Source organism: Oncorhynchus mykiss, chromosome 17 (assembly GCF_013265735.2).
Source record: "Oncorhynchus mykiss isolate Arlee chromosome 17, USDA_OmykA_1.1, whole genome shotgun sequence".
NCBI classification, from domain to species: Eukaryota; Metazoa; Chordata; class Actinopteri; order Salmoniformes; family Salmonidae; genus Oncorhynchus; species Oncorhynchus mykiss.
Window position 1 is genome coordinate 32,439,135 of NC_048581.1, and position 26,224 is coordinate 32,465,358.

The 26,224-nt window shown below is 41.0% G+C and overlaps 2 protein-coding genes across 2 annotated transcripts in view; both read left to right on the forward strand.

Moving 5' to 3' along the window:
* Nucleotides 1-600: 600 nt before the first annotated feature.
* Nucleotides 601-2,658, forward strand: LOC110493168. Its single transcript, XM_021567457.2, has 2 exons — nucleotides 601-1,957; nucleotides 2,083-2,658. The coding sequence occupies exons 1-2, from the start codon at nucleotides 650-652 to the stop codon at nucleotides 2,416-2,418; spliced, it is 1,644 nt and encodes a 547-aa protein (XP_021423132.2). The 5' UTR covers nucleotides 601-649; the 3' UTR covers nucleotides 2,419-2,658.
* A 5,702-nt stretch (nucleotides 2,659-8,360) lies between these two features.
* LOC110493746 (zinc finger protein 2) overlaps nucleotides 8,361-26,224 on the forward strand; it is a 31,082-nt gene continuing 13,218 nt past the window's right edge. Inside the window, exons 1-3 of the mRNA XM_036949744.1 lie at nucleotides 8,361-8,996; nucleotides 9,806-9,999; nucleotides 10,315-10,483. Coding sequence (XP_036805639.1) covers nucleotides 8,612-8,996; nucleotides 9,806-9,999; nucleotides 10,315-10,483 — 748 coding nt within the window. The 5' untranslated portion in view covers nucleotides 8,361-8,611. The remainder of the gene's footprint in view (nucleotides 8,997-9,805; nucleotides 10,000-10,314; nucleotides 10,484-26,224) is intronic.

The following is a 26,224-nucleotide window of genomic DNA, read 5'->3' on the forward strand; positions in this document are numbered from 1 at the left end:
AAGGTGCAGCGTGGTGAGCGTACATTTTCCTTTATTTATGTAAACGTCGCCAACGAAACAAAGCCACAACCGTGAAGCTTACTAGGGCTATAGTGCCACTAACAAAGATAACTACCCACAAAATACAAAGGAAAAAAGGCTGCCTAAGTATGATTCCCAATCAGAGACAACGATAGACAGCTGTCCCTGATTGAGAACCATCCCCGGCCAAAACATAGATATAGAAATATAGAAACTAGAATGCCCACCCTAGTCACACCCTGGCCTACCCAAAATAGAGAATAAAAGCCTCTCTATGGCCAGGGCGTGACAAGTATGGTGACAATGACCATTTTCTAGCATTTAGTATCGGCCTTTCTCCCCACACCTAATAATATCACATTGAGGGGTGCTGGCCACTGTCTGATGGCTATAGGTGAGAGTCATTAACAATATGAACAATCCATTACTAATTATCCATCTTTAATGTAAATGAAGACGTGGGAGGGGCAATCAATTGTGGGGGCAGTAGTCTAATTATAATATCTAAACCGAAGTGGGTCTGGGTATGGTGTATAAAGTCCCCTTTGGTGGGATCGAATTCAGACGAGTCTTTCTGCAGGAGAAGAGCCGTACGTGACCTGTAAAAAAGAAGCGTGCGTAATTTACAATGGCGAAATGGGAAATGCGAATGGACGTTCTAAAATGTTTGGCGGTGCTTGAGCTGGATGACATGGATTCAGACGCAAGGGGGGAACTTGATGAGATGTATCAAGAGATCTATGATGATAAATATGGCATTTTTTCAGTAGATTCCGATTCTGACAGTGAGACGTATGGGATCCCTCCCAGGGTGCCAGCGGCACCACAACGCAATCAGCAAAACTCCCGCAGTTGCTACAGTCAACATGGGCGCAAAAAAGCCCCTACGTTGCCCACTGTGGAGCCGTCATCAATAGAGCGAGATAATACGGGGGTGGACGGCACAGTTTGGGTGAAACAGCCTGTTGGTAACGCCACGGGTCGATTATTAACACAGAACGACACCAGAGTGGAATCAGGCCCTACACCATATGCAAAAGCCAGAATCGACGGTGCCTACGCCAGCTTTCATTGTTTGTGTGACATGGAGATGTTGCAGCGCATCAGGGACTGTACTGTGGCTGAGGCGCACCGGGTGCAAGGAAAGAATAAAACATGGGACTTGTCTGTGGGGGAATTGGAAGCATTCATTGCGGTCCTGTATGTCCGTGGGCTACACGGCAATAGACGAGCGTCTTTGGATGGCTACTGGTCATGTTTAAAATTTGATTTCTTTCGAGACACCATGCAAATGGACCGCTTCACAGAAATCTTGCGGTACCTGCGTTTTGACACCAGAGAGATCAGAAGCCCCCGGACATATTCGAACAAATTCGCCGTGGTCTCAGAAGTTTGGAACGCGTTTGTACGGAACTGTATTGCATGTTACAAGCCAGGGTTGAACATCACTGTTGAGGAGCAACGGTTCCTTTCAAGTGGAGAGGTCATCAAGTTTTCGTTGACCGCTGACGTAGACAGCAAGTACGTGCTAAATGTCATTCCTTATATCGTTCCTTATTCGGGGGAAGATGAACCTCAGAAGCCTGAAAATGTGGCATTGAAGCTTGTGGAACCTTACCTCGGTGCGGGGAGAACGGTCACTACGGACAAGTTCTGCACATCCCTGCCATTAGCAAATAAGTTGATTGCCAACAAAACCAACTTGGTCGGGGCAGTGAGTCATTGCGGACGAGAGCTGCCTCCCGTGATGCGTAATCAGGCACAGACAAAGCTATACTCCACTACCGTGCTAAAGCATGACAAAGCAACCCTTACGGTTTACAGAAGTAACCCAAGAAAGAACGTCTGTATTCTGAGCACTATGCACCCGACTGTCGCCATCGGGAACGACCGAACGAGAGAACCGGAGACCGTGACGTTCTATAATAGCAACAGGGTGGGTTTCACATTACGATATTTTAAACATCATGCCATACACGTGTCATGCACTTGCAGACTACCAAATGGGTTGTTGTTTTTCATTTGGGGATGTAATGCTAATCAATTGTATTCTACCCATAGGTTGATGTAGATACGATGACAAGAGCGCGTACGGTGGAGGTTGTGACAGGGTTGGAGAAAGGAGGTTCACACCGCTGGCCCCTTGCGGTATTCTTCAACCTTCTTGACCTGGCTGCAATCAACGCATATGTTTTGTTCACGCAATGCACCGCTAAGACAGTGCCAACGAGAGATTTCATCATGGATCTGGCATTCGAGCTTCGCGAGAAGCACATGAGGGCCAATGCCGCACCGCCTCCTCCCCTCCCACCCATCCAGGACACAGTCTGTGAAACGAAGACCCACAGCAAGGTGCGCAGATCGACACGGAACAAGGCTCCTGAAAGCTGTGGGTAGTGCAACGGATTTGCTTGTGGCTCTTGCGCACGCAAATATCCAGAACAACAGAAGACGAGAGATTAATTCATGCGTTAGGCTAAAGGCGCATATCCCAAAGGCACAATATACAGTCTCCAGTTAATTCACAACCGAGTCTTTGTTATAGCATGGATATATTGCCACTAATTCTCCTGTATGCATGTAAAGTTTCAACATTGTGTTTTCACCCTATCAATTGTGTTACAAATAAAATACAGAAACTTGATAACATTGTGTTTTTTTTATTCAAAGAAACAAAACAGGTTTTACACGAGTTGTCTATTATCAATTTATAACCACGTATTATGCCAACACGTGTAACCGCTGAAAAGTTGGGTGTTTTAGTGTACTGTAATTCCTCTTCAACGTTTAGTAAATGATTACACCCTATATTATTATACGTTAATTGATAAATATATCGACTAGGCCATGACAAGAGTGCATGTGCAACAGCTATACCAGAGATTCTATGTATCTTTTTGGTATAAAACGTGTGGTAAAAGGCATATCGTTTTCTATTACTAAACTAGATGTGCTGTTTACCTCAAGCATATAATAATATGATAGTAAAACTAGAAAGGTACTAACTATCTCGTTTGTCTTTAATGAAAGCTAATTGGAATTTACACAGTCACTACATTCAGAAGTAATGTGCCATCCCATTCCTATCAGGGCCTGGCCAATTTGCTGTATGGTGCTTCCCGACTTATTGTATGTCAATATAAAAAATATACAGTGTGTTTTAAATGGTATGATGCAATCTTCTTTCTTCTTAACATACCTGCTTGCCCCTCCAAATTCAATATTTATACAGAAAGAAGCACCAATCCCCGTTATAGGGCTGCAGGTAGCCTTGTGGTTAGAGTGTTGGACTAGTAGGCGAAAGGTTGTAAGATTGACTCCCTGAGCAGACTAAGGCTCAAATCTGTCATTCTGCCCCAGTTAATAACCCACTCTTTTTAGGCCGTAATTGAAAATCAGAATTTGTTCTTACTGACTTGGCTAGTTCAGAAAAAGAAAGCATCTGAGTGAGAGCTGAACATTGCCCCTTTGTCTCTGTATGTGTAGCCCATGTTTCTGATGTTGTCTGGTCCAAAAACAGTACAAAGCACCTTCCTGATATTGAGTTGCCCCCCCCCCCCCCCCCCCCCCCAACATTTGCCATCAGATCAGCCTCAATTTGTCAGGGCATGGACACTTCAAGTCTTGAAAAGCATTCCATAGGGATGCTGTCCCATGTTGACTCCAAGCTTCCCACAGTTGTGTAAAGTTGTCTGGATGTCTTTGAGTGGTGGACCATTCTTGATACCCACAGAAAACTGTTGAGTGTGAAATACCCAGTAGTTGCGTTGCTTGTTTTGTTTATTTTTAGGCTGGGTTACTGTATAGCACTTTGTGACATCTGCGGATGTTAAAAGGTCTTTATAAATATATTTGATTTATTGATTTATTGACACAAACCATTGTGCCTGGCACGTACTACCATATCCCGGTCAAAGGCACTTAAATATTTTGTCTTGCCCATTCACCCTCTGATGTCACTTTAATAACTTTACCTACATGTACATATTACCTCAATTAACTCGACACCCGTGTCCTCGCACATTGACTCTGTACCGATAATGCCTGTATATAACCCCGCTATTTTTATTTACTGCTGCTCTTGACTTATTTGTTATTCTTATCTCTTATCACACATACACAATCCATGTCTCAATTGTCTCACGGCTAAAAATCCTTCTTTAACATGTCGCCTCCCATTCATCTACACTGATTGGATTTAACATGTGACAACAATAATGGATCAGAACTTTCACCTGGATTCACCTGATTAGTCAATGTCATGGAACGAGGTGGTGTAATATTTTGTACACTCAGTGCATATCGGCATATAGTGAGTTCAGTCGTGGCCAAAAGTTTTGAGAATGACACAAATATTAATTTCCACAAAGTTTGCTGTTTCAGTGGCTTTAGATATTTTTGTCAGATGTTAATATGGAATACTGAAGTATAATTACAAGCGTTTCATAAGTGTCAACGGCTTTTATTGACAATTACATGAAGTTGGTGCAAAGAGTCAATATTTACAGTGTTGACCCTTCTTTTTCAAGGCCTCTGTAATCTGCCCTGGCATGCTGTCAATTCATTTCTGGGCCACATCCTGACTGATGGCAGCCCATTCTTGCATAATCAATGCTTGGAGTTTGTCAGAATTTGTGAGTTTTTGTTTGTCCATCTGCCTCTTGAGGATTGACCACAAGTTCTCAATGGGGTTAAGGTCTGGGGAGTTTCCTGGCCATGGACCCAAAATATCAATGTTTTGTTCTCCGAGCCACATAGTTATCACTTTGCCTTATGGCAAGGTGCTCCATCATGCTGGAAAAGGCATTGTTTGCCACCAAACTGTTCCTGGATGGTTGGGAGAAGTTGCTCTCAGAGGATGTGTTGGTACCATTCTTTATTCATGGCTGTGTTCTTAGGCAAAATTGTGAGTGAGCCCATTCCCTTGGCTGAGAAGCAACCCCACACATGAATGGTCTCAGGATGCTTTACTGTTGGCATGACACAGGACTGATGGTAGCGCTCACCTTGCCTTCTCCGAAAAAGAAAACAATAAAAACCAAATATGTTCAAAACCTATTAAATATGCTTCTTTAGAGGTTTCTACACAATGTACACTACCGTTCAAATGTTTGGGGTCACTTAGAAATGTCCTTGTTTTTGAAAGAAATGTACATTTTTTGTCCGTTAAATAAATAATATAGGCGTACAGAGGCCCATTATCAGCAACCATCACTCCTGTGTTCCAATGGCACGTTGTTTTAGCTAATCCAAGTTTATAATTTTAAAAGGCTAATTGATCATAAGAAAACCATTTTGCAATTATGTTAGCATAGCTGAAAACTGTTGTGCTCATTAAAGAAACAATAAAACTGTTCTTCTTTAGACTAGTTGAGTATCTGGAGCATCAGCATTTGTGGATTCAATTACAGGCTCAAAATGTCAAGAAACAAATAACTTTATTCTGAAACTCGTCAGTCTATTCTTGTTCTGTGAAATGAAGGCTATTCCATGCGAGAAATTGCCAAGAAACGTAATATCTTGTACAACAATGTGTACTACTCCCTTCACAGAACAGTGCAAACTGTCTCTAACCAGAATAGAAAGAGGAGTGGGAGGCCCCGGTGCACAACTAAGCAAGAGGACAAGTACATTAGAGTGTCTGGTTTGAGAAACAGACACCTCACAAGTCCTCAACTGGCAGCTTCATCCCGGAGTCACCTCTGCACTGTTGATGTTGAGACTGGTGTTTTGCGGGTACTATGGACCCCACAGCCCAAAAATGGGGGGGTCCAAAAAATCCCCCTACGTGCCACATTTGGTCTGTGGGCAATGAGTTGGGGGAACCCTGCTCTACATAATTTGCATTGAACATGCGAATGGCGTTATTAGATCCTTAATGTTTTAGCTATACGGTAAGACATACTGATCTGTTAAAATCTCTATGATACCACATAACAACCAACTCAGGTCTGATTTCATGACATTTGATTGAAATCTTGGCTTTCAGTTTATTTTCAAACGATAAAGAGAACAGAATTAAGACAATGCAGGATAATTTTTTATTTGGATTAAACATTCAGAAAAAGTGGCCTTAGGTTATTGAGCGATCTAGTCTGGTTTGAACCTCAGAGGAAGTTTTATAACGTGGAGGTTCCATTCAGGAGGAAAGGAAAAGACTCAATGCTCACTTACCATTACAAATGGTTTAATTTAAGCAAAGTAAGAAATCATGACTTTTGGCCAACATAACAATGGCAGGTGAAGCCAATGACCCCAGTGCCTCGTACTGTGAGGACAAACTTCTATTGTAGAGCGTTTTTTTCCTAATTGTCTTCCCCATTCCCTTTGTGCCATTGTTCAGATTTGTGTTTTACCTTTATTTTAACAGGGAGTCTCATTGAGACCAAGGTCTATTTTGCAAGGGAGCCCTTAATATACACAAATTAGAACATACAATATAATGCAAATGTAACAAAGTAAAACACACTCAAGAAAAACACTGACATTCCTCAGAAAAGATGTCCCCAACCACCAATTTCAACCCGAGAGGCACCAGTACATCCAGTTGTAGGTAACTCGTACTCTACGGCTGGCCATGCTTTCCACCTGGCTACCCCTACCCTGGTCAACAGCCCTGCACCCCCCACAGCAACTCGCCCAAGCCTCCCTCCTTATCCATCACCCAAATCCGGATAGCTGATGTTCTGAAAGAGCTGCAAAATCTGGACCCTCTCTTTCTAAAATTATCCGCCGAAATTGTTGCAAACCCTATTACTAGACTTTTCAACCTCTCTTTCGTATCGTCTGAGATCCCCAAAGATTAGAAAGCGGCCGCGGTCATTCCCCTCTTCAAAGGGGAGACCCTCTAGACCCAAACTGCTACAGAACTATATCTATCCTATCCTGCCTTTCTAATGTCTTCGAAAGCCAAGTTAACAAACAGATCACCGACCATTTCGAATCCCGCCGTACCTTCTCCGCTATGCAATCTGGTTTCCGAGCTGGTGCACCTCAGCCACGCTCAAGGTCCCATATGATATCATAACTGCCATCGATAAAGAGACAATACTGTGCAGCGGTATTCATCGACCTGGCCAAGGCTTTCGACTGTCAATCACCACATTCTTATTAGCAGACTCAACAGCCTTGGTTTCTCAAATGACTGCATCGCCTGTTTCACCAATTACTTCTCAGACAGAGCTCAGTGTGTCAAATCGGAGGGCCTGTTGTCTGGACATTTCACATTTGGCAGCGATTATAGCTACTCTGAGTCTTTCTGGGTAGGTCTAAGAGCTTTTGTACACCTGGATTGTACAATATATACACATTATTATTTTAACTCTTACTGACAAGCCCTTAACCAACAATGCTGAGGTTAAAAAAATAACACACATATTTGCTAAATAAAAAGAAAATAGTAACCCAATAGAAACAATAATCAGGCTATATATAAGGAGTACCATTACCTAGTCTATTTTTATTTATTTGATTTATTTAACCTTTATTTAACTGGGCAAGTCAGTTAAGAACAAATTCTTATTTACGATGGCATACCAAAAGGCAAAAAGCTTTAACTGTATATATATAAAAGGCCTCGGGGACAGGGCCCTGTCCCCGAGCCCTTTTATATGTATACAGTTGAAGTCGGAAGTTTACATACACCTTAGCTTGTGGAAGGCTACCCAAAACCCTTGACCCAAGTTAAACAATTTAAAGGCAATGCTACCAAATCCTAATTGAGTGTATGTAAACTTCTGACCCACTGGGGATGCGATGAAAGAAATAAAAGCTGAAATAAATCATTCTCTTTCCTATTATTTTGATATTTCACATTCTTAAAATAAAGTGGTGATCCTAACTGACTGAAAACAGGGAATTTTTACAATATTTAAATGTCAGGAATTGTGAAATACTGAGGTTAAATGTATTTGGCTAAGGTGTTTGTAAACTTCTGACTTCAACTGTAGATGGTGCAGAGTGAAAAGCCAGCAGTAGGTCGTGCGACAAAGACCCCCTCCAAAACGAATCATTTGGACCATTTGGAGTCCCTACTGAGTATTTCCCACCCCATTTTAGCTGAGACAGGTACAACATTTCTCTCTACAGCTGAATATTCTCAACATACCAGTGTCAACATTGTATTTTTTTTTAATTTGAATTATTGGTATTAAAAAAAAACATGTTTTTTAAAACCATGTTTTTCATTTGTTTTCATGAACGACTCATTGCACTTCAAATATCAGTGAATGACCTATCCACATTGCAATGTTTTGAAATGCGCGGTTCTATTTAGAAGATTTCCTCATTACCATACAAACAGGACGTCATCGTTTGTGCTGCTGATAGAAGTAGAAGAAGTAGAAGAAGACGCTTCTTCAACAACAACACGGCTACTGATTCAGCCATCTCTGTACCGGTAGCTTGTTAGCCAACATAAAACCGACCCATTGCATCACTTTAGACCATTTTTTTACATGAATAGTAGTGTTTCAAACCCAATTCGGATAACGTATGTACTAGTTGATTTAAACGGAATTTGCAATTTAAGATTGATACTGAGCCTAGCACCAGGGCAGTCGCTCATGCTAGCTAGCTAACATCCCCGACAATGAGCTCACAAAGCTTCTCCCCCGCTGCTGAAAAAGAGGTCTGCTGGACAGAGAAAGAACCTCTGGGGCTGAACATTGTCGTAAAAGAAGAAGACGGGGATACAGTAAAAGGAGAGGAAGAAGCTTTCAGAACGACGAATGAGAAAGAAGAGGCTATCACATTGAAAGAAGAAGAGGGGGCTGTTATGGTGAACGAAGAGAAAGGACCTTTTGTAGTGAAAGAGGAAGTAGACGAATTCAGAATGAAAGAGGAGACTATCACATTGAAAGAAGAAGAAGAAGAATATTGTATAATGAAAGAGGAAGAGATGGCTATCTCAATAAAGGAGGAGGAAGACGTTTTGGAACTGAAAGAGGAGGCAGGAGGGGAGACTGAAGACACCAGTGAGTTTTGTCACAGATAGAACAAGGTTTTGTCTAGAAGGGATTTTACAGATTTTTCGTAGCAGGTTTAGGAGATCTTGTGCAGCAGGTTAAGGTTAGCTAAAATATCCCCCCCCCCCCCCCCCCCCCCAAAAAAAAAACCAACCTAAACCTGACAAAAGCTGTATCCCATCTAGCCATGACTATAGATCAACGAGCCAGATGTTTTACGGGATGTATAAATCTGAAGCATCCGGTTGGAATTTCCATTCCCTATTCCCCATCAAATATGTTGAGGAGAGGAAGGAAGCCCAGTGTCCAGCAGTGGGAGAGTATGGAGTGAGATGGAACTGGGACGACATTCAGCTAATTTTCTAAATCTACGGAACCTTTAATCACAAAACAAGGAATATGTTATGAACAGAGTGGTACGTTTTGTAGACTTTAACCTTTGCTAAAGTAAAAAAAAATGCTGGTGTTTAGAAGAGATTTGAGTTATTGTACACACACACACACTTCACAAAGTAGGGGTGCCATAATGGCAAAATGTATGTTTGTTCTGCCCAGTATGCTTAATTTGATCCCTTTGGAAACAACAGACTGTGGTGTATCTTGGGTTAGTTATACAAATCTTTGGTATTGTCTTAAAAACAGTTGCGGAGGCATTCTACTGACCTCCGTTTTTTTCCTTTTCATTTTAGTTTAGTTTGTATTCAGAGTTCGCTCTCCGACTGAAGGTTCTAGGATTTAGAGAGTGATATGCCTGGAATTAGGTAGAAAGCCAGCTACACCCTTTGTTTTAACCAATAGTTGAACTCTTCTCTTTACAGAACCTAGGCAAAATGCTGTTTTCTGGCCCTCCCAGGGCTGTATAGTGAAACAGGACATCAGAAAGATACAGGAAGAATATAGTGTGGCTCCCATGAGTCCCAGCCAGACTGTTGATGATGATGGCAATGTTATTCACTGCAATGAAGAATGGGACATGGAGGACAAGGATTGGTTTCCTAGCAACCGGCTGGAGGTAAGTATTTCCCAGTCATTGAGTGTTTTGGTTCTCAACAGTCCTTCCTTGATTCTTCAACCTCCTTCTTTGAATACATTAGAGGAGAATATTTGAGGTTCCTCCAAATGTCCTATATATGTAAATGTACGTGGCAAATAAAGGTGATTCTGATTGGACTTTCTCTTCCAATACAGTTTGGGAAGGAGGTCCAGAGAATGAGAGGAGTCAAAGAAAGACTGCTGAGACTTTTGAGAATTCAAATTTCTTTGACATGTAGGAGAGTTTCCCACCCTAAATTGATTCTGTCATTATTTACGCATATGTGTTTTCCAGGACACGTCTTTCCCGCCCCCCTCCCCTCTCCCGGAGTCCCCAGGTCGTGCCTCACTGTGGGGTCTGAAGAGGGTGTCTGTGTGGCTAGTCGATTGCAGGAAAACACCAGGGCTGAGTGGAACTGCGAGAGAAGGAGATGAAAAGGGAGATTCAGATTCAATGTCATCAGGTAAGAATAATGGTGTGTGTGGATTAGACTCCAGTCTTCTTCTGTAACAGTTCACTAATTGATCAATATTTATTTGTTGACCCATATTTGCAAAACATAGCTATTTAGTGTTGATTAGCAGCTCATCTGTCAGGGCTATACAGTGCAACCGTTTTGGTCTTGTGTAGGGCTGTGATGGTCTCGAAATTTAGTCAGCCGGTGATTGTCAAGCAAATAACTGTCGGTCTCACAGTAATTGACCGTTAATTCATCTTAAACACATTTAGCATCGTCTGGCTTCCACACACAGCCTACAAGCCACTGATGCAGAACTTTGGAACATCTACATTTTAAAAAGTCAAATAAATCCATGTAATATAGCCTACACCATCACAATAAATCCATGTAATATAGCCTACACCTTCACAATAAATCGATGTAATATAGCCTACAACTTCACAATAAATCCATGTAATATAGCCTACACCATCACAATAAATCCATGTAATATAGCCTACACCTTCACAATAAATCCATTATTTTATTTTAGACTGGTCTAAAGAAACATGATATGAAGAAAATGTATTCTACTTCAGAAGAACAGAATAGCATACTCTGAGTTGTCCTTATGGCATAGCCAGATCAGGACCTAACATATGGCTGTGGGCTACACTAGTTCATTTAGCAGATAAGATTTGCTTAGAATTCCATGGCATTATTTTATAGTGTGAAGAATACAATTGAACAAAGCTGAATAATATAGAAGGGATATTTTCTCCAAACAATTTGAGGGAGTGTGCACATGTGGCTATTCTGTGTTGAGCAGTTAACAAATAAATAGGTACTCTTATATGCTTAATTTAGTGTTATTAATGTAACTTTAGTTGTTCTACAAACATTGGGCTATATGTTTAGATGTTTAATACATTGTCAGGCTGCATGATGTGACTCTAATGATGATTTGAAAAAAGTTGCCTGAAAGGCATGGGCTCTGCTTTGTTTCTACACACTTCATCAGTCCCTCATTCACAATTTGACAAGCACTTGATAATGCCTTGAATTTCCCGGCGGCATCCCCTTTGTGTGGCCATAATACACCCTAAAAAAATCACATTTGCAGCCCTTTCCCTGAGTGCTGCCTGCTCCAAAGCATCTATCATCTCACTCAAATGGCTCTCCATCACGTGATCGGGTCTTTCTCACAGGCTACAAGTGAAGACACTTGTAATAGGATAAGAACGCGTGCATAGGATAAGGACACTTGCAGTTGCGTCCCCAATGTGTCTATCGGGGACGCAACTGCACGCGTCCTTATCCTATTTCGAGGTGCATATTGAAGATATTGGAAGAACTGTCTACATTTACCTTTCGTCAGCCAACAAGATGAGTAGGCCTAACGAACAGCAACAGCACTAACCTATGTCAATCTACTGTTCCCCATAGTACAAGAGTTGACCTATTCTGTGCAAGAAATAAATATTCCAAACATAGTCTGGGACAGTTGTGGGATGTGATAGAGCTCAAATTAATACAACCATTAGCTTTAAAAAAAACTACATAATGAGGCTGATGCAACAGATCAGAACGTTTAGCTTAATTAATTTTTTTTTTTTTTTGAAGAACTACTCAGAGTATGACATCTTGTAACTGTACAACAAACATAGTGATCCTAAACGTTAACACTGTACACTGAGTGTACAAAACATTAGGTACACCTTCCTAATATTGAGTTACACTCCGTTTTGCCCTCAGAACAGCGTCAATTTGTTGGGGCATGGACTCTACAAGGTGTTGAAAGTGTTCCACAGGGATGCTGGCCTATGTTGACTCCAATGCTTCCCACAGTTGTGTCAAGTTGGCTGGATGTCCTTTGGGTGGTGAACCATTTCTTGATTCTGTACTGTTCTGGACATAATATAGACTTGGTCTTTTACCAAATAGGGCTATATTCTGTATACTACCCCTACCTTGTCACAGTACAACTGATTGGCTCAAACGCATTAAGAAGGAAAGAAATTCCACAAATTAACTTTTAACAAGGCACACCTCTTAATTGAAATGCATTCCAGTTGACTACCTCATTTTGTATGTGTATTTATTATGGATCCCCATTAGGCAGCAGCTGCTCTTCCTGGGGTCCAGCAAAATTAAGGCAGTTTATACAATTTTAAAATCATTACAATACATTCACAGATTTCACAACACACTGTGTGCCCCCAGTTCCCTACTTCACCACTACCACATATCTACAGTACTACATCCATGTGTATTTATAGTGTGTGTGTGTGTGTGTATATATGTCTGTGCCAATGTTTGTGTTGCTTCACAGTCCCTGCTGTTCCATAAGGTGTTTTTTAATCTGTTTTTTTAAATCTAATTTTGCTGCTTGCATCAGTTACTTGATGTAGATAGAGCCATGACTACATGGAATTCTATGTAGTACTGTGTGCCTCCCATAGTCTGTTCTGGACTTGGGGACTGTGAAGAGACTAGAGGTCGGCCGATTAGGATTTTTCAACGCCGATACCGATTAATGGAGGGCCAAAATAAGCTGAAATCGATTCATCGGCCTATTAAAAAATAAAAAATAAAAATAAAAAAAAGACAATTACAACAATACTGAAAGCACACTTATTTTAACTTAATATAATACATCAATAAAAATTATTTTAGCCTCAAATAAATAATGAAACATGTTCGATTTGGTTTAAATAATGCAAAAACAAAGTGTTGAAGAAGAAAGTAAAAGTGCAATATGTGCCATGTAAAAAAGCTAACGTTTAAGTTCCTTGCTCAGAACATGAGAACATATGAAAGCTGGTGGTTCCTTTTATTAACATGAGACTTCAATATTCCAAGGTAAGAGGTTTTAGGTTGTAGTTAATATAGTATTTATAGGACTATTTCTCTCTATACCATTTGTATTCAATATACCTTTGACTATTGGATGTTCTTATAGGCACTTTAGTATTGCCAGTGTAACAGTATAGCTTCCGTCCCTCTCCTCGCTCCTACTGTCATGGAGAATCGTCTCAGAAATATAACACTCTTACAAGAACTTTTGAATTCAATATACACTTTAATACAAAGTAGCAAAACTGAGCCCTTCCATGGAAGGACCCTATCACAAACATAACAGGGCCGAGCCCCTCCATGGAAAGAGACCAAATTCTCATATTACAGAGTCCTGCCTTTATAGGATTCTGTCTTTGCATAACGTATAGAGTCCCCTTCCTCTATATGAAAATAGCTTCCCTTGACCTGTCCATTATTTTCTTCACATCTCAGAGGTAGTTCACGCCCACTAACGCTCATATCTGCTTTTGGTTAGGTTATAACGATGGTAGAACCCTTTTGACGTCCTAAAAATAATGTATCCATTGCATGCTTATGTTTCATGTGTTAGTCATCAGTTATCTTGCTTCCATCTTTCTTCCTGTATCCTGCTGACCATAGTACGTCCAGCTGTCATAAATGTACGTATGGTCTGGGTGTCATATGGCCTGGGTGTCATCTTCTCTTAATGTGCATGTCCTTGCTACTTCAGCCTGGCAACTAGACCTATTTATATTTAATGCTTTTGCTCTCCTTAATGGTTCGCTCCTACACTACCTGGGCTCGAACGAGGAACACATCGACAACAGCCACCCTCGAAGCAGCGTTACCCATGCAGAGCAAGGGGAACAACTATTCCCAGTCTCAGAGCGAGTGACATTTGAAACGCTATTAGCGCGCACCCCGCTAACTATCTAGCCATTTCCTAATCTCATGGGTTGATAGGCTTGAAGTCATAAACAGCGCAATGCTTGAAGCACAGTGAAGAGCTGCTGGCAAAATGCACAAAAGTAATGTGGTCGAATCCGGAAACTATAATTTCGAAAACAAAACATTTATTATTATCGCATATACCCTGACTCTGCGTGCAATGAACGCAAGAGAAGTGACACAATTTCACCTGGTTAATATTGCCTGCTAACCTGGATTTATTTGAGCTAAATATGCAGGTTTAAAAATATATACTTCTGTGTATTGATTTTAAGAAAGGCATTGATGTTTATGGTTAGGTACACATTGGTGCAACGACAGTCCTTTTTCCGCGAATGCGCACCGCATCGATTATATGCAACGCAGGACACGCTAGATAAACTAGTAATATCATCAACCATGTGTAGTTAACTAGTGATTATGATTGATTGATTGTTTTTTTATAAGATAAGTTTAATGCTAGCTTGCAACTTACCTTGGCTTCTTACTGCATTTGCGTATCAGGTAGGCTCCTCAGGGAGTGCAATGAGAGGCAGGTGGTTAGAGCGTTGGACTAGTTAACTAAGGTTGCAAGATTGAATCCCCGAGCTGACAAGGTAAAAATCTGTCGTTCTGCCCCCGAACAAGGCAGTTAACCCACCGTTCCTAGGCCGTCATTGAAAATAAAAATGTGTTCTTAACTGACTTGCCTAGTTAAATAGAGGTGTACATTTTTTATTTATTTTAAATCGGCCAAATCGGTGTCCAAAAATACAGATTTCCGATTGTTATTTAATCGGCCATTCTGATTAATCGGTCGATCTCTAGAAGAGACCTCTTGTGGCATGTCTTGTGGGGTATTTATGTGTGTCCAACCTGTGTGCCAGTAGTTTAGACAGACAGCTCGGTGCATTCAACATGTCAATACTTCTCATAAATAAAAGTAGTGATGAAGACAATCTCTACTCCACTTTCAGCCATGAGAGATTGACATGCATATTATTAATGTTAGCTCTCTGTGTACATCCAAGGGCCAGCCGTGCTGCCTTGTTCTGGGCCAATTGCAATTTTCCTAAGTCCTTTTTTGTGGCACCTGACCACACGGCTGAACAGTAGTCAAGGTGCGACAAAACTAGGGCCTGTAGGACCTGCCTTGTTGATAGTGTTGTTAAGAAGGCAGAGCATCGCTTTATTATAGACAGACTTCTCCTCATCTTAGCTACTACTGCATCAATATGTTTTGACCATGATAGTTTACAATCTAATGTTACTTCAAGCAGTTTAGTCATATCAACTTGCTCAATTTCCACATTATTTAGTACAATATTTAGTTGAGGTTTAGGGTTTATTTCCAAATACAATACTTTAGTTTTGGAAATATTTAGGGCTAACTTATTCCTTGCCACCCACTCTGAAACTAACTGCAGCTCTTTGTTGAGTGTTGCAGTCATTTCAGTTGCTGTAGTAGCTGATGTGTATAGTGTTGAGTCATCCGCATACATAGACACTATGGCTTTACTCAAAGTCAGTGGCATGTCGTTAGTAAAAATTGAAAAGAGCAAGGGGCCTAAACAGCTACCCGTGGTTATTCTAACTGGATTATATTTGAGAGGCTTCCATTAAAGAACACCCTCTGTGTTCTGTTAGACAAGTAACTCTTTATCCACATTATAGCAGGGGGTGTAAAGCCATAACGCATACGTTTTTCCAGCAGCAGACCATGATTGATAATGACAAAAGCTGCACTGAAGTCTGACAAGACACCCGCCACAATCATTTTATCGTCAATTTCTCTCAGCCAGTCATCATTTGTGTAAGTGCCGTGCTTGTCGAGTGTCCTTCCCTATAAGCATGCTGAAATTCTGTTGTCAATTTGTTTACTGTGAAATAGCATTGTATCTGGTCAAACACTAGCTTACTAGGGGTTGGTAACAGGCTGATTGGTCGGGTGTTTGAGCCAGTAAAGGGGGCTTTACTATTCTTGGGTAGCGCAACGACTTTAGCTTCCCCCCAGGCTTGAGGGCACACGGTCTCAAGTAGGCTTAAATTGAAGATGTGGAAAATAGGACTGGCAATATTATCTGCTATTATCCTCAATAATTTTCCATCCAGATTATCAGACCCCGGTGGCTTGTCATTGTTGATAGACAACAATCATTTTTTCACCTCTTCCACACTGACTTTATGGAATTCAGAAGTACAATTCTTGTCTTTCATTGTTTGGTCCGATATACTTAGATGTGTAGTGTCAGCGTTTGTTGCTGGCATGTCATCCCTACGTTTGCTTATCTTGCCAATGAAAACGGCATTAAAGTAGTTCGCAATATCAGTGGGCTTTGTGACGAATGAGCCATCTGATTCAATGAATGAAGGAGCCGAGTTGGCTTTTTTCCCCAAAATGTAATTTAAGGTGCCCCAAAGCTTTTTTCTATCATTCTTTATATAATTTATATTTGTTTCATGGTGTAGTTTCTTTTTATTTTGTTTAGTCTCATGATTTCTTAATTTGCAGTACGTTTGCCAATCAGTTTGGCTGCCAGACTTAATTTCCATACATTTTGCCTCATCCCTCTCAACCGTACAATTTTTTAATTCCTCATCAATCCAAGGGGATTAAACCGTTTTTACACTCATTTTCTTAATGGGTGTGTGCTTATTAGTAACTGGAATAAGTAGTTTCATAAATGCGTCAAGTGCAGCGTCTGGTTGCTCCTCATTACCCAAAACAGACCAGCAAATATTCTTTACATCATCAACATATAAATCACTACAAAACTTATTGTATGACCTCTTATACACTATATTAGGCCGTTGGAACTTTGGTTTTCCTAGATATGGCTATTATATTGTGATCACTATATCCTATGGATTTGGATACTGCTTTAAAGCAAAATTCTGCAGCATTAGTAAAGATGGAATCAATACATGTTGATGATTTCATTCCTGTGCTGTTTATAACTACCCTGGAAGGTTGACTGACAACCTGATCCAGGTCGCAGGCATTGGTTACAGTTTGACGTTTTTTCTTGATTGGGCAGCTTGATGATAGCCAGTCAATATTTAAATCACCCAGAAAATATACTTCTCAGTTGATATCACATACATTATCAAGCATTTGACACATATTATACAGATACTGATTGTTAGCACTTGGTGGTCTATAGCAGCTTCCCACCAGAATGGGCTTTAGGTGAGGCAGATGAACCTGTAGCCATATTACTTCAACAGTATTTAACATTAGATTGTCTCTAAGCTTTACAGGAATGTGGTTCTGAACATAGACAGCAACACCGCCTCCGTTGGCATTTCTGTATTTTCGGTAGATGTTATAACCATGTATTGCTACCACTGTATCATCAAAGGTATATCTAAGTGAGTTTCAGAGATAGTCAGAATATGAATGTCATCTGTTACAAGCAAGTTATTGTCTTCATGGATCTTGTTTCTTAGGCTACATATGTTATATGGGCTATTTTTAGCACTTTTCTGGGTTGCTTGATTGTTTTTAATGCTTTAATGTGAAGCTTATCAGAGGTAGACTTACTCATGTTATTTACATTGGAGCTGATAGTGCAGGGTGAGCTGCATAAAGGGGTCTTCCTACTATTGCACACCGCCTCAGTGCTAACAGTGTAACTCTGGTTTATAGGGTCATGATTACTGCAAACAATAGCTGTAGGATAAACAGATGTATTTGGTGCAATTAGGGGTACATAAATTAAATGACTTACATTGTGTTTGCCAATGCCCCTAAGATCATGTACATTTGATGCAGCATTATGACGACTCATTGTCACAATGGTAGAGATTAACTTAACTGGTTTTGGATAATTTACCAGTCATTGTTTCAACGCAGCCTTGAAATGCGTGGACCGAGTCCAGGAGCCAAGAGGAGAGAGTATCCTGTAGAGTATCTTCTGTTTCCAGAAGGTGTCAAAGTTATCAATAACAGTGACTCCAGCAGAGCTACGACAGTCTTTTAGCCAGATGTCTAATGCCAACAGTCTGCTGAATCTTTCACATCTGCGGCCCAACGATGGTACTGGACCTGAAATTATTGGCCATTTTCTTTAGAGTCTTTTAATGCTAAAATCGGTTCTTTAAAATCAATTTTCAAATGTTCCGAGCTAGCCTTTCTGATGTCGTTTGACCCCCACATGGACTACGACAGTGTCAGCTCCCGGCATCTGTGGTAGAACAGTCGGAAGCAGCCTTGTTATGTCCTGTACTCGTGCTCCTGGGTAGCACAGAGTTTTTGCCTTGGGGACCGAGATGTTTCTCACCATAGAGCTGCCTATGATGACAGCTGGTGATGTTGAATGGGCCGGTCTCTCAGGCAGCCTCATGTTCTGTTGAGGCTGGGAGCTCCGAGGATCTGAACCCGAGGTAGAAGAATACCAAGAGTGTGCAAAGCTCTCATCAAGGCAAAGGGTGGCTACTTTGAAGAATCTCAAATATAAAATGTATTTTGATTTGTTTGACACTTTATTTGGTCACTACTTGATGTGTTATTTCATAGTTTTGATGTCTTCTCTATTATTCTAAAATGTAGAAAATAGTACAAATAATGAAAAAACCTTGAATGATTAGGTGTGTCCAAACCTTTGACTGGTACTCTACATATAACCTCAATTAGCTCGACTAACCTTGACATTGACTCGGTACCGGTACCCCCTGTATATAGGAAAGGGGGATACCTAGTCAGTTGTATAACTGAATGCCTTCAACTGAAATGTTTCTTCCGCATTTAACCCAAGCCCTCTGAATCAGTTTCGTTATTGTTACTTTAGAATTGTTTTGATTTAGTTTATTTAGTAAAAAATGTTCTTAACTTATTTTTCTTAACTACATTGTTGTTTAACTGCTTGTAAGTAAGCGTTTCATGGTAAGGTCTGCACCTGTTGTATTCGGCGCATGTGACAAATAACATTTGATTTGAAGGCTTAAAAATCTCCTCCCCTACATCTACACTGATTGAGGTGGATTTAACCGGTGACATCAATAAGGATCATGGCTTTCATCTGGATTCAGCTGGTCAGTCTTTGTCACGGAAAGAACCCAACCTTAACCTTAATGTTTTGTACACAGTGTTTATGACATGAGTTGTATGATATGGAAGTGTGAAGTGTATATTTAGACTCACGGGTGTTTGGTTTGCTTGTATGACGTCAAAGCAATATTTATTATAATCCTCAACGTCTCATCTTTCAAAATACATACTCCTCTTAATTTACAGCAATTCCCTCACTTAAGCAACAAAAAGTGTATAAAAGCTGCCAAATTAGTGGGAGGGATGGGGGCAACTTCTTGTCGTGCGAGGGGCTCAAGTTCAGAACAGCTGTCAGTCAAAACCCATACAGCGCTGAGAAGTGCAGTCAGAGCTCTGACGTCATGTATAGCATGTTACTGTATAGCCACTGCATGGCAATTTAGGCATTTATCAGTGCACAAATCTCAAATGTTTACCCGTATGCAAGTACCCATTGTCAAGTTTTTCGGGGCAGGCTAACTCCACTGTAACCTGAATTAAGTGTTTGAGGTGTGAGTTGAGGAACAATAAAATCGGATTCCATCCCTGTAGCACAGAAGGCGTTAAAGGACAATTCTACCACTTTTCAACTTCATTCATTATATCCAGCACCAAACCAGTGTCAACATATGTGATCTTTGGTTAAAAAGATAAGAAGAAAGGTCCTAAAAAATGCTTCTCTGTGACATCACAGGGTAGGATTAAAATAGGGATGAGCACGGTTGTCAGAATATTTGAATATCTGAAGGAATGTTAGTATTATTTACTTGCAAATATTTTTTGCTAATAATTTTTTTTTTTTTTATAAATACTTTGGAAATGTTTTTATAAAATTGTCTGTGACTTTGTTACATACAAGGATTGACCATGTCATTAGACATTTTAATAAAACAACAGTTATATTACAGTTTTTATGAGTGTGCCAGTGGAGGCTGGTGACTTCAAAAATTGAGGAGGATGGGAGACCCATGGTATAGGCACGGGAGGCATAGAGACCACAAAGTGTGTTTAAAAAATCATCAAAGACAAATTATTTTTAACCTAAAGCATTTAATAAAGACATTTATAGTACAATATTTTGGGGAAGGGGAATGAGAGGGCTACTTACACAGTGTTGGAAAAGGATCACAGCAGTGATTGAATGAGGGTATGTGGCATGAGTTGAGGTGTTCAGAGGCTTGACCAGTGTAGGATAGGATTTTACTGGGAAGACAAAAAACAATAACACAACACACTACACAGTTATACAAATTTGATCTGTAATAATGTGATTTGTGTATGTGATTGACTCTACATACAGCAATGAGAGAAAATTGATAGGGGTACTTGCAGTGCTTGGAAGGAAAACATTCAATGTGCCAGTGGATGAACAGGTACATGAGACGTTGTGGCTTCAGTTCATGTCACGAGAAAGTTGACAATCGTAGTGGAGCGGAGTAGTCATCACCTGTTAATCAGGGAACAGGAGGGGACTTAGCTGTAAATACAAATAGCAGATACATTATTTTACAGCTGCGCCACCGTAGGTTTGGATGAGTTTCTCTATGAAGTTAAACTCCGACATCTCAAAATTCATGTAGTCAAACACAGACTGCGCATCTCACCCACTTGACACATCAAAGTAGCCCAAGAAACGTTCCTGAATAAAGCCCTGATCATCCACATACCTGACGATAACTGACTACTGCAAGCAGACTGGTGGCACCAGAGGTCCCAGAGCGGTGGGGTTTTCCTGATAGGTTAACCTAACTATGAAAACTCTGGACCCAATAAGGCATGACAGTGATTAATCAGTTGTAAAAATGTTTTATAATGGCTATGATGGGACCATTTTTTCCTAATCAAGTCACATTGTTTAAAAAAACTCCTGGCCCTGGGGGTTGATGAAAACCCTGTCAAACTGCAGCTTCCTTAAATTTGTTCATATAAATTATATTTAGACTAGATTAGGAGGGGGATTTCCTCTACTCAGACACAGATAACAACTGATAGACAATGGAATTCACAGGGCTGAGCTGGCTTTATGCATGTTTGCATCATGCAGGCCTATGAAACTGTAGGCCTTGTAAATAAAATGACACATCTGCCATCACTATTATGTTGATTGATTCATTCCTGGTAATACTTTTGGATGAAAAACGTATAGGCAGCCTAGCCAGCCCAATTTTGAATATAATAGAAATGTGATCAAATTCACATTTTCTCCTGACACACAAATGGACTATAAATACATAACGTTACCAATTAGTTTACCCTGACCAGATGGACAGGGAGCATAGGACGCATGCAGCTGCTCTTATTAGTAGCCTGCAGTTGATCAGACGGAAAAATCATCTTGTTTTCATCCCATAAAGCATGTCAGATTTCTAATGTTTAGGTGTAGCCTAGGCTGCGGCAACATTTATGTCATGAGTTTTTGCTTATTATGTGTTATTGTCTTTGCTAAATAAACACTGGAGGAAAGTGCAAAGCCTACTTGAGTACATGCGGGAAAAAAATGTGCTGCGTCAACCTCTCTCTTTAATCTAACGTTTAATGGATGATGCGATGGAAGCTATCAAATCATTCTGAATTGTTTTTGACAACCCAGAAAAGATGTTCAGCTTGTAAAGAATTGTAATGTGCAATTACAGGTGGCTTGATGATAGGCTCCCTGTTAACCAGCTATACATTTGATACCAGTTGATATTGAACGCTCTCACCTTTTCAGCCTTCTTCATGAAACTGATCTCAGGCAGAGGACAACCCTCGCTTTTAATTCACACCTTTTCCGTGTACCCCAGAGAATGAAAGGGGTTCTTCAGCAAAAAGTCTGCACACTTGCGCTGGTAGTTAGCTACTGAAGTTAGCAAGGCAACTTTAAATACAGTTGAAGTCGGAAGTTTACATACACCTTAGCCAAATACATTTAAACTCAGTTTTTCACAATTCCTGACATTTAATCGTAGTAAGAATTCCCTGTCTTAGGTCAGTTAGGATGACCACTTTATTTTAAGAATGTGATATGTCAGAATAATATTAGAGAGAATGATTTATTTCAGCTTTTATTTTTTCATCACATTCCCAGTGGGTCAGAAGTTTACATACTGTACACTCAATTAGTATTTAGTAGCATTACCTTTACATTTTTTTAACTTGGGTCAAATGTTTCAGGTAGCCTTCCACAAGCTCCCCACAATAGGTTGGGTGAATTTTGGCCCATCCCTCCTGACAGAGCTGGTGTAACTGAGCCAGGTTTGCAGGCCTCCTTGCTCGCTGTGCCTTTAAACTTCCAAAGTTGTGGCAAAATGGCTTAAGGAGTGGCATCACAAAGCCCTGACCTCAATCCCATAGAAAATGTGTGGGCAGAACTGAAAAAGCTGCCCACACATTTTCTATGGGATTGAGGTCAGGGCTTTGTGAATTTCACCCATTTTCTATGGGATTGAGGTCAGGGCTTTGTGATGCCACTCCTTAAGCCATTTTGCCACAACTTTGGAAGTATGCTTGGGGTCATTGTCCATTTGGAAGACCCATTTGCGACCAAGCTTTAACTTCCTGACTGATGTCTTGAGATGTTGCTTCAATATATCCACATAATTTTCCTACCTCATTATGCCATCTATTTCGTGAAGTGCACCAGTCCCTCCTGCAACAAAGCACTCCCACAACATGATGCTGCCACCCTGTGCTTTATGGTTGGGATGGTGTTCTTCGGCTTGCAAGCGTCCCCCTTTTTTCTTCAAACATAACAATGGTCATTATGGCCAAACAGTTGTATTTTTGTTTCATCAGACCAGAGGACATTTCTCCAAAAGGTACGATCTTTGTCCCCCATATGCAGTTGCAAGCCGTAATCTGGCTTTTTTTATGGCAGTTTTGGAGCAGTGGCTTCTTCCTTGCTGAACGGCCTTTCAGGTTATGTCGATATAGGACTCGTTTTACTGTGGATATAGATACCTTTGTACCTGTTTCCTCCAGCATCTTCACAAGGTCGTTTGCTGTTGTTCTGGGATTGATTTGCACTTTTTGCAACAAAGTACATTCATCTCTTGGAGACAGAACGCGTCTCCTTCCTGTGCGGTATGACGGCTGCGTGGTCCCATGGTGTTTATACTTGCGTACTATTGTTTCTACAGATGAATGTGGTACCTTCAGGCGTTTGGAAATTGCTCCCAAGGGATGAACCAGACTTGTGGGGGTCTACAAATTTTTTTCTGAGGTCTTGGCTATTTTCTTTTGATTTTTCCCATGATGTCAAGCAAAGAGGCACTGAGTTTGAAGGTAGGCCTAGAAATACATCCACAGGTACACCTCCAATTGCCTCAAATTTTGTCAAGTAGCCTATCAGAAGCTTCTAAAGCCATGACATTTTCTGGAATTTTCCAAGCTGTTTAAAGGCACAGTCAACTTAGTGTATGTAAACTTCTGACCCACTGGAATTGTGATACTGTGAATTATTAGTGAAATAATCTGGCTGTAAACATTTGTTGGAAAAACTACTTGTGTCATGCACAAAGTAGATGTCCTAACCGACTTGGCAAAACTATAGTTTGTTAACAAGAAATTTCTGGAGTGGCTGAAAAACAAGTTTTAATGTCTTCAGCCGAAGTGTACAGTCGTGGCCAAAAGTTTTGAGATGACACAAATATTAATTTTCACAGAGTTTGCTGCTTCAGTATCTTTAGATATTTTTGTCAGATGTTACTATGGAATACTTAAGTATAATTACAAGCATTTCATAAGTGTCAAAGGCTTTTATTGACAATTACATGAAGTTGGCGCAAAGAGTCAATATTTGCAGTGTTGACCCTTCTTTTTCAAGACCTCTGCAATCCGCCCTGGCATGCTGTCAATTAACTTCTGGGCCACATGATGGCAGCCCATTCTTGCATAATCAATGCTGGGAGTTTGTCAGAATTTGTTGGGTTTTGTTTGTCCACCCACCTCTTGAGGATTTTTAATTTTTTTTTTTTTTATTTCACCTTTATTTAACCAGGTAGGCTAGTTGAGAACAAGTTCTCATTTGCAACTGCGACCTGGCCAAGATAAAGCATAGCAGTATGAGCAGACAACACAGAGTTACACATGGAGTAAACAATTAACAAGTCAATAACACAGTAGAAAAACAAAGGGGGGGAGTCTATATACAATGTGTGCAAAAGGCATGAGGTAGGCGAATAATTACAATTTTGCAGATTAACACTGGAGTGATAAATGATCAGATGGTCATGTACAGGTAGAGATATTGGTGTGCAAAAGAGCAGAAAAATAAATAAATAAAAACAGTATGGGGATGAGGTAGGTGAAAATGGGTGGGCTATTTACCAATAGACTATGTACAGCTGCAGCGATCGGTTAGCTGCTCAGATAGCTGATGTTTGAAGTTGGTGAGGGAGATAAAAGTCTCCAACTTCAGCGATTTTTGCAATTCGTTCCAGTCACAGGCAACAGAGTACTGGAACGAAAGGCGGCCAAATGAGGTGTTGGCTTTAGGGATGATCAGTGAGATACACCTGCTGGAGCGCGTGCTACGGATGGGTGTTGCCATCGTGACCAGTGAGCTGAGATAAGGCGGAGCTTTACCTAGCATGGACTTGTAGATGACCTGGAGCCAGTGGGTCTGGCGACGAATATGTAGCGAGGGCCAGCCGACTAGAGCATACAAGTCGCAGTGGTGGGTGGTATAAGGTGCTTTAGTGACAAAACGGATGGCACTGTGATAGACTGCATCCAGTTTGCTGAGTAGAGTGTTGGAAGCCATTTTGTAGATGACATCGCCGAAGTCGAGGATCGGTAGGATAGTCAGTTTTACTAGGGTAAGCTTGGCGGCGTGAGTGAAGGAGGCTTTGTTGCGGAATAGAAAGCCGACTCTTGATTTGATTTTCGATTGGAGATGTTTGATATGAGTCTGGAAGGAGAGTTTGCAGTCTAGCCAGACACCTAGGTACTTATAGATGTCCACATATTCTAGTGACCACAAGTTCTCAATGGGATTAAGGTCTGGGGAGTTTCCTGGCCATGGACCCAAAATATCAATGTTTTGTTCCCTGAGCCACATAGTTATCACTTTTGCCTTATGGCATGGTGCTCCAGCATGCTGGAAAAGGCATTGTTCGTCACCAAACTGTACCTGGATGGTTGGGAGAAGTTGCTCTCGGAGGATGTGTTGGTACCATTCTTTATTCATGGCTGTGTTCTTAGGCAAAATTTTGAGTGAGTCCACTCCCTTGGCTGAGAAGCAACCCCACACATGAATGGTCTCAGGATGCTTTACTGTTGGCATGACACAGGACTGATGGTGGCGCTCACCTTGTCTTGTCCGGACAAGCTTTTTTCTAGATGCCCCAAACAATCGGAAAGGGGATTCATCCGAGAAAATGACTTTACCCCAGTCCTCAGCAGTCCAATCCCTGTACCTTTTGCAGAATATCAGTCTGTCCCTGATGTTTTTCCTGGAGAGAAGTGACTTCTTTACTGCCCTTGACACCAGGCCATCCTTCAAAAGACATCGCCTCACTGTGCGTGCAGATGCACTCACACCTGCCTGCTGCCATTCCTGAGCAAGCGCTGTACTGGTGGTGCCTCGATCGCGCAGCTGAATCAACTTCAGGAGACGGTCCTGGCGCTTGCTGGACTTTCTTGGGCGCCCTGAAGCCTTCTTCACAACAATTGAACCGCTCTCCTTGAAGTTCTTGATGATCTGATAAATGGTTGATTTAGGTGCAATCTTACTGGCAGCAATATCCTTGCCTGTGAATCCCTTTTTGTGCAAAGCAATGATGACGGCACGTGTTTCCTTGCAGGTAACCATGGTTGGCAGAGGAAGGACAATGATTCCAAGCACCACCCTCCTTTTGAAGCTTCCAGTCTGTTATTCGAACTCAATCAGCATGACAGAATGATCTCCAGCCTTGTCCTCGTTAACACTCACACCTGTGTTAAGAGTATAGAGTGATAGTTGACTTTCAATTCAAATGAGTTTTTTCAAATTACACGATATGGAGGAG